This window comes from Otolemur garnettii, unplaced genomic scaffold, assembly GCF_000181295.1.
Source record: "Otolemur garnettii isolate 467f Iridium unplaced genomic scaffold, OtoGar3 scaffold00274, whole genome shotgun sequence".
Lineage (NCBI taxonomy): Eukaryota > Metazoa > Chordata > Mammalia > Primates > Galagidae > Otolemur > Otolemur garnettii.
This window is the reverse complement of record NW_003852669.1, coordinates 795,205-804,854: the sequence shown is the minus strand read 5'-3', so window position 1 is coordinate 804,854 and position 9,650 is coordinate 795,205. Positions and strand designations below refer to the sequence as shown.

Below are 9,650 nucleotides of genomic sequence, written 5' to 3'. Positions count from 1 at the left end.
TCACCTTAACTTTCCAAACAGCTTCACTTTTGCTGCTTTTTTTTCTCCCCCAGATACACAATACTGAACACAATGGACCGTCTGACTTCTATAATAGCATTCTTCTATTGCTTTGTTTTGTTTTAGCTTTCTCTGAAACCACCTCGTAGTTGTTTCCTCGGTACAGATGGGTCTGGCAGCCTTTCAGAGCAAACTAATATCTGAGCAGATAATTCCAAATGTGGGCATTATGCAAAGTCATTTTATGACAAGCGATGTTCTTCACACTCTGGAAGGCTTATTTGTGATCTAATTTTCTCCCATTACATGCTTAAAAATTTAAAGAAACTTGATAGGCAGCCACAATCTTAACTCTTCCACCTGAAGTCCTGGCTATTCCATTTGAATTTTGTCTTGATTTCTGCACCAATATTTAAATCTAAGATATTGACCTTTTTGTGAAACTAATGATTTAATATAATGTAAACAAATCTCCGCCATTGGTAAAAGATGTGTAGCTGTTGAATATCACAGTTGGTTTTTTTTTTTACTTAAAAAAATTAAAATACATCTATTGATAAAGCTTTTGCAATTTGGGAAGATATGGGAAGAAATGGGCATAAATAAGAACATAAGGAGAAAGTCTGATATGAAAAAAATATGTGGATAATATGAGGTAGTCACAACAGAGGCAGGTGTGGCCAAGTTAAAAGCAAAGCTGCTTCAAGGGAAATGTAGGTGACAATTAAATGTACGATGTTTGAAGTGGCTTAAAAATAAGACTGAATGAGTACTTGTCATCAATACAATAAAAGAAGCCTATATGTTGAGAGCAGAAGAAAACTAAACTCAACCAAGACTGTATAGGGCTAATAGCTTCCATTACCACAGGCTCAAGGCTTTCACAAGTGGAGCGAATCTTCCCCTTTTACTAAAGGACACAAAGATCTCCCAGGTGTTGAAAAGTATCCCTGCAAAGACTATATCCTGTAACACTGTAACTCTTGTTTGAAAATGACATTCTGGTGTTCTCTGCTTAACAAGTCAAGCTGTCCCTGCTTTTAAAGTTTAGACAAGAAAAGCAGGCTTCCCTCTGGTCTCAGCATTTGGTTTCTGTGGTAAAGGAGATGGGAAGTCCCTCCTTACAGGAACTGTGAGGCCACTGGCACAGCCTCTCTAATGACAGCCATCACACCCGTCACACATGCCCGTCCTCCATCCCTGCTCCCTTCCAGTCTGCCTTCATATCACTGTCCAAGGACCCTTATCTACAGAGTGCAATAGCTCCAAGGTGCACTTTTGGGTCAAAAACTCTATGTTCTCCTGTCCAGTGAAGGATAGTGATCTATTGATCTACATTCATCTGTATCCAACAGATCTGTTTTCACTTATTAGTAATGATTTATGGAGATTGTACCCATGTGATTAAAACTGCAGTAGTAATTCACAGTCCGATTCTCTCTGGGACTATTAACGCTTGCTTTAAGAGTGACTTGCATACAACTTTAAAGCATCACATAGCCTTAGACTTCAGTGGGGTTTTGCGTGTAAAGCTCCATTTGCACAATTTCCCAGCTGGATCATCTTGGAGGACTCATGCCTATTCCTTGGGTACTATTTGGAGAAGTCACTCTTGTTCACTCATCTCTTTCATTTGCTAGGCCCATCATAGAACCTCCTGTTCTAACCTGTGACTTCTTCTAACCTGACACATGACAGGCCTAGGCAGGGTTTGCTTTAGGGTGACTGGGAATATCCAGGAGAAGCAATGTGGAAGAAAGGCTAGTTAAAATGCCGAAGCCTCTCTTCCTTCCCCGCTACCAAGGGCCTGAAGATCTGATGTCCTTGAAAGTGCCATGAAATTCTAGTCCCAAGTACTCAAGCTTTATGTTCATATTTGCAGTAAAATACAACATATGCCACAAATCATTTTCCTTTGATATAGACAGACACTCATTTCATCATCGCTGCAAGTAAACACCCATCCTACCCATCCTATCCACGCTGTTTCTGGCACTGCCTTTGAAAAACTCACATCTGACCAAACCCTTCTTTTCCTTTTAGATTTGATTATTTCTCCCTTTACTAATTGCTTTAAAGCTATTCCAGAGGGAGACAGAAGCCAAGGACTTCTTTTTTTGCTTCTTTTTTTCTTTTGTAAGATGTATTTTGGACACAGGGCTCTTTAAAATTAATAAAAATACTATAATAATAATTACTATTAATTGCACACCTTTAAGTGACAAAGAGACTCCATCATGAGTTATGTCCTGATGGTCTTTCTGTCCTTCTCTCCTCCCTCCTAACTCATCCTCAGCAACTGGCTGTTCAGCATATACCATGCACCTCCCACCCCCCATTTCTCTGTGTGCTGGATCACTTGCCTTCACCATGGCCTTCTCCATCTCTGCTGGGTGAACCCTAGGTCTCTAAGAACTGAGTTCACTACTGTGTGATCCCACAGAATTGTACCATCATTTTTAATACATCTGTCATTTTTTCTGTATTTACAGGTTGGTCCATATATTACCTTTGAATTTCAAAAATATAGCATTATTCTTGACATATAATAAGCACTCAATAAATGTGATGAATGAATAAATGAAAATGTATAAATGAATCCATTAGTATTTATGTATTCTTATACACTAAAATTTGCACTTTGTCACAAAGTCTACATGAATATAGCAAGATAAAACAAAATGGGAAGATTTTAATTCAATACTTCTCTTTGCTTCTTGATGCAAAGCATCTTTAGAAAACTTCTATGTAACTCCATGCTTCCTGGAGAAATATATATGAGAAGGTAATTTATTCTGTGTACTTGACACAAATAATAGGATAGGAAGTCATGAATGGGAACCATATAACCAAAGTACAAAAACTAGCTCTTAAAGTTCTAGGGAAGCAGTATTGGGACCCAACCTTATTTTCTAGTATAGGCAAGTGGCGACATGATTCAGTGCCCTTGGACTCCTACTCAGTTATAGGACCATTCTTTGTTCCAGCCTCAATTCCTCTCCTAATCTTAGAGCTCTGCTTTTGGTCTTTTACTTCTTTAGAGAATTTACCCTTCATGGTCTGTGCCCTGGCTACCATCAATGCTCTGGATCTGAAAAATGTCTCTATATCTCTCATTTCCAAACCAGATAAGATGAGAAAAAGAAAGAGACTATTAATTTTTTTTACATATATATTTAAATTGTTAATTTTGAATGCATGCTATAATGGAAATGCATGTTCATTTTCTTTAAAGTCCACAGACTTTTCCATACTTAACTGGTCTGTGTAGGCTATTCTAGGGAACCTATCATGAAAGATTGAATTCCTCTGGGAAAATATGTTTTTGGTAACTTTTTAGATGGTTAAAATGCCAAAACTTGCAGGAAAAGTACAAGGAACTCCCTTATAGATTTTTATTCCAATTAGGTACATTTACCCCATTGGTTCTATGTGTGTGTGTGTGTATGTTTGTATATACTAATACATCACACATAGATGAAAAATATATTTTGAATTTTAATTAATCTATAAACTTTTAGAGAACAAATAATTACCAAATTGAGGTCTGCTTACATACCGATAAAGACCACATTCTCTTTTTTGATTATTAATTTTCTTTAATTTCTATTATTTTCCTATAATAAAGGTTCAATTCCAGAAAGAAAAATTATTTACATCTTTATTTTCTTTATAAATACTTGTTTAACTTCATAACATTGTGAGACTACAACTATATTTCCCCAAGGCTTATGGTATTCTCCAATGGTAGGGTGGGTGTCTAATGAGACATTCAGTCCTGTAAGACACTAGAGGAGTGACTCTTAGGAAACAGAAACTACAGTAACATTCATAGAAGTGCTCTAGGGATACTGGAGGCCAACCAGCAATGACTTTTTATTCCCGATGTCACCAAGGGCTAGCCTGAGGACTAATGGACATAAAGGAGTTTTAAACTGAGACACTTCTTAGAACCCCAAATAAAATTATCTTTGGGGCTGCTAATACTGATTTTAAAACTAAAATGTTCATCGTCACCTTGTTTTAAAGTTGAACTCTTTAAAACAACTCTTTTCTTTGTAAAATCAAATTCTATGCAAAACCAAACTCTGTACACTTTTTAATTCAACAGAGAACTTAGACTGACATCATTAAAAAAAAAAATGATGATCCAGAAAAATGTCAAAAAATTCCCATAATGAAGTCACTGCCTCCTTTTCTTCATTCATACTAACAGTCTCTTTAAAGAATATCATTGAGATATTTCAACTAGAATTCAAATCTTCACATGCATATACTTAAGGAAACAAAAACTTGGTTCTTAGAACATGTACATACACAAAAATGTTCAATGCAGATATTTTCTTTTTTAAAAAATGAGCTACCACTGAAAAGAACAAGTCTTATTTTTCACTTCTGAATTTAGATTCTCTTCTTGAAATTTTATATGGCTCATCATAGCAATGGAATATGTCTGCTGAAGTATGTCCAAATTACTCCCAGTGCCTGTGCATGTGTGCAAATGTTTTACGGCTGCCCTTTATGGGTCCTCTGGATGCTTACTTTACTTCCATGGTGCTATGGCTAAATTAAATTAGGATGACATTATTGCATTTTACTATAGGCCTCTTTCATCCTGAATATTTTATTATATGATATTAAAATGCTAATATGAATTAAAATAGCTTTTAACCTTGTATAGAATGAGAACAATGTCAAACAAAAAGAAATATTTATTGTTATGACACATACTGTTATGGAGAATACTTTTAACTTCAAGAACTAAAAGTACTTTTGATATATACAGAACAACTATTTTATATTCATATCGCATGTAACCCCTAATTACTTATTTCTAAAAAGAAAAAAAGGAAGAAAGTGTCACAAAGGAAGAAAAAAAAACCTCAGGTTGTTTTCTTATATAAGCTAACAGTTCAGTGAAAAAATGTAATACAATGCACAGCTGAAAGATTGGAAGATTAGTGATATCAAAGAATGTAATTTCTATTCAAAAAGCACTTTTTAAGGCAACACTATCACAAACACACTTTAATAATCATGACATTCCACCAGGGCACAAGACTGCAGGTGACTCCATCACTTTGGAGAGTTGACTACAATTATGTGATATATCTACAACGTGCTGAATTTTGAGTACAGGTAGCAGGTGATCATTATATAACAGAAATATCCACCCAAATGTTACCTTTTGAGGTTTCTTAAAAAAAAAAAAAAAAAAAGAGCCCAGAAGAGTATTCAAGAGTGTTTAAAAAGAATACCTAATTGAATACGCTCTCATCATGTACATGGGAGAATGAATAGATGGTGACTTAGCTCCTGAAATTTTAATGCTGCTCTTTAGCCACCTGCAGTCCTAAAGTGCTTTCAGAAGTTCTACACATTCTCAAAGGAGTCAGACCCCAAAGACTAATGAACAGATATTTAGTCTGCTAATCTATTCCTGATGCTTTGCCTAAGAAGTTGGCATTGCTATCTCCAACATCTTTTTTTTGAAACCATGGCTTTGAATTTGTTCCTTGTTGATAAGCATCCAGAAAATGACAGATTCCAGGAATTTCACTGGGGAAGTTTGGTGGAAGTTCTTCCCTTGATCGAGGGGTAAACACAAAACCAGGACAGTCTTTGAGCAATCTGTGGAGATTAAAATCAAAATATTAAAAATTTATACTAGTATAAATATTTGTCCACTCAAGAAGACAACATAACTACATGAATATTGCTGGAAATAGTAATAACCCAGCCATGTTAGGTGTGATTGAGAGAAAAATATCTAACATTGTTAACAGACACCTTCAAAGAAGTACCATGAGGAACTAATTCACAATAACAAGAAAATTCTATTAACTGGAGTGTTTCATCCCTGTTGGGAAAAAAAAAAAAAGTAAATATTTTTGCAAAGACATAATCTAAATAACAGTGCAATTCACCATATTGAATAAAAACTTCAAAATAATCCAAAGGTCTAATAATAGCAAAAAACCCACATATAATTAGAATGGTATTGAAAAAGGCTTCCTAAATTTAAACAGATAAGACACTGTCCATTTATCAATTCATTAATTTTGGAAATATCACTGGGAAGTAATGATGAGCAAGAAATTTTGAAAGTAAAGTCAAATGATAAAAGGAATGTGAGAACAACATCTGAATCTTCCATAAGAAGTTTTATGAATTCTAGATTAGTAAGACTCCCATGAGATTTAATTGTAAATACCAGCACTGTACTTACTGTTAACAACATTATTTTTTCTTCTTAATCTGTTCTACCAAATTATATTATTTGTTATTCTCTGCTTGTCCATTAAGCTAAATCCATTTTAAATTCTAATTTTACTTATTAAGTTACCGGCACCTCTTCTCATTTGCTTTTTCTCAAATGCAAATTTAATAAGCATTCTCTCTAATCTACTCATCAGCCCATGGATGAAAAATGTTGAATAGTTGTGGCTCTTAGCCAACTTCTACAGAAAATCATTTATCATATCTGCCAAATCAGACCATGGCCTTCTAACTCACCAGTATGTGATGCCATGTCTAAATGAAATAGAATGATGTTACTGCATTAAATGTTGGTACTGTGACAACTTCTATGGGCTGAAGAAACCAATTGAATAGAATCTGTATCTCAAGAGTTTCAGTCTTGCGTAGACTACAACTTGGTATTCTATTAACCATTTTTATCAGTACATCAATGAATATGTAATCTGCAAAATATTAAAACTAATGAAAATGTGCTTTAGTCATGAGTTCATAAATATTTTTTAGCAACTATTATTAATAAGGAAATATTGAGGAAAATAAAATAAAATAATGAGGAAAATAATAGAAAGTTACAGAAGTACATAGTATTAAAACTATATGCTTCAAAGTCTGATAAATCTAGGCTTAAATGGCATGAAAGATGTCTTTTGTCTAGTCTTTACACTGGAAATAATAATAGTGCATATCGGGTGGCGCCTGTGGCTCGATGAGGAGTAGGGCGCCGGCCCCATATGTTGGAGGTGGTGGGTTCCAACCCCACCCCAGCCAAAAACTACAAAAAAAAAAGAAAATAATAATAATAATAATAGCACATATCCCATAGGACTGTTGTGAAGATCAAATAAATTGTAAGCTATACCCAGTTTCAGCCTTATTAAACATCAATTAGCCACCCAAATGGGTACTAACCACATTTCCCCAGCAGCCTTAGTCAGTTTTCTGTGATTAATTAATTTAACTACCATTTTCCCCAAATTACTGCATAAACTCTTCCTGCTTTCTATCTCCTATATTCCTTTATTCATTGGTTCTTTCTTATAAAATTCAAGTCTATGCAACCATAAAGAAAGATGGAGACTTTACGTCCTTCATGTTCACATAGATGGAGCTGGAAAATGTTCTTAGCAAAGTATCACAGGAATGGAAGAAAAAGTATCCAATGTACACACACCTATTATGAAATTAATTTAAACCTTTTTATATGAAAGCTATAACCTAATAACAACCTAAGGATACGGGGAGGGGGTAGGGAGGGGGAGAGGGTGGAGGGAGAGGGATTCGAGGGTTCACTTCTGTGGTTCATCTTACAAGGGTACAAGTGAATCTTTTTATGAGTAGAATATGAATGTTTTAACACAATAACTAAGAAAGTTACATGAAGGCTATGTACCCCCAAAGTGCATCAATGTACACAGTTACCATTCAATAAAAAAAAAAAAAAGGAAAAAAAATTCAAGTCCTGATTCTCCAGCTCTATGTTCTTGGACTTCTACAAATAAGAGTTCCCAGATTTGTTTACCACCTCAAACTGGGCAGCATCCACGTATATCTCCACCTTTCTTTTTTTTATTCAGCCTCCGTAGAGACTGTTAAAAATTGCCAGTGCCGGCAACATTTCAAGTTGTCATGGAGGGGTGCTGGGAAAAGTTTTCAATTAGCAATAGTCGCACCTCAGATAAACCTCATTGACTATAATACTGCCACTGCGCAAAGCTCCCACCTCCCATTTTTGTTTTTCTTGATCTCTGGATCACCACATAAACAGCTACAATTAATCCATTGCCCTGAAACTTATGTCTCAACAAACTTATGAAGCAATATATCTCATATTCCTTGCTCCAAAAAAAACAAACAAAAATACAAAATATTGTCCCCTAAAATTAAGTAAAACTCCATGCAACCATTTAAAAGAAAAGAATGCATAGTTGTCATTAAAATCTTACATTCCGAATCACTGGCTAAAATTTGGAAACAGACATTTGAACATAAGAACTTTTTGTGTATGTGTATGTATTCTGTGGCCTAAATGTACATAAAAATATCAAGGAAAGCTACATTTAACGTTAAACATTATTTTATTATTAGAGAAATGTCATTTCATAACCCAATGTATTGCAAATAAGTTCTCAAAAGAAATAATTGCCTTTTATGATTTCACACCTTCAATTAGCATTAATTCCTTGCAAAACTTAAACGTAAAACTAGAATCATGTCCCTATGATTAATTAAATTTCACAAAGCATGGATGTTTGATTGGAATGTAAATGATTTATGCCCTTTTAAGGTTTTCTATCATATAGAAAAAAAGTACTTCTAAAAGAAAGGATTTTAAAATGTTAAAAATATTTAACATTAAGTATTTATTTCCTGCTTAAATAAAACATATTAACCATTGCCTGCTCTTCAGTCAAGGCATAAATATCTCATATATGAAAATAAAAATGAATTATTATTCAAATCAATATAAAGGGAAAAAAGCTGTATCATCTATGTCTATAAACAATACAAAGGACTTTAGCAAATGTGCTGAATTTCAATCTAAATTGAATTAAACTTTAAATATCACTATATGTGTGTCTATAAACATACAACTAAGAAAAATGAAAAACAAAAATGTTAAGTTATCATCTCTAGATAGGGAGATTATGATTAGTTTTACTAATTTATGACTTTATAATTTTCTAAAAAGGATATATTACTACGGTAGTAAAAATATTGACACACCCCCCCACACACACTATTTGTGGTGTAAAAACCTGCCCGGCTAGTAACACTGCGACCTTTGACTTCTTCAGTCCCTGTGAGAAATCTCTCATTCTAATTTGGCCAAGCTAATTTGAATATGTCAATTAGTCACCCAAGTGGACATACAGAATAGGATATGTGAGTCTGTAGTTCCAGGGAGAATTATGGGATGGGCTAGAGAATTTTTTATTTTTAAAGTGAGAATCATAGAAGTTCAGATGCAGAAGAGAATAGGGACAGAGCTCTGGGCACGTGACATTCAAGGTCTGGTAGGACAGGAGTGCCAACAACGGATGTTGAGATGATGTAGATGTGGGGAAATGAGTGTGGTGTCACAAAATCTAAGACAGAGAACGTTTAAAGGGGAGAGTGCTCAGGCTATTCAACCGCTGCTGAGATACCGATGAGATCAGGAGGGAGAGTTGCAGCTTAGCCAGGTACAATGATGACCTTGATAAAAGCACTTTCACTGGAGTGGAAGGGACAAATACTGATTGGAGTGAGAGAGTGAAAAACAACACAGATCATGAGTACAGAAAACTCCTTTAAGTTTTGCTGTAAGATAGAGCAGAAATCTGAGGTGGTAGCAAGATGTAGATTTAGAAACTAAGGTAATGTAAACTAATGTGATGGAGTTTTTATTG

The 9,650-nt window shown here is 34.7% G+C and overlaps 1 protein-coding gene and 1 non-coding gene across 2 annotated transcripts in view; both read right to left on the bottom strand.

Moving 5' to 3' along the window:
* Positions 1-5,184: 5,184 nt before the first annotated feature.
* The window catches only part of GUCY1A1 (guanylate cyclase 1 soluble subunit alpha 1), a 70,402-nt gene continuing 65,936 nt past the window's right edge, over positions 5,185-9,650 (bottom strand). Inside the window, exon 10 of the mRNA XM_003803005.3 lies at positions 5,185-5,631. Within this exon, the coding sequence (XP_003803053.1) occupies positions 5,430-5,631 (202 nt within the window). The 3' untranslated portion in view covers positions 5,185-5,429. The remainder of the gene's footprint in view (positions 5,632-9,650) is intronic.
* Positions 7,836-7,976, bottom strand: LOC111722532. Its single transcript, XR_002771314.1, has one exon. It is a non-coding gene; the product is annotated as a U4 spliceosomal RNA (small nuclear RNA).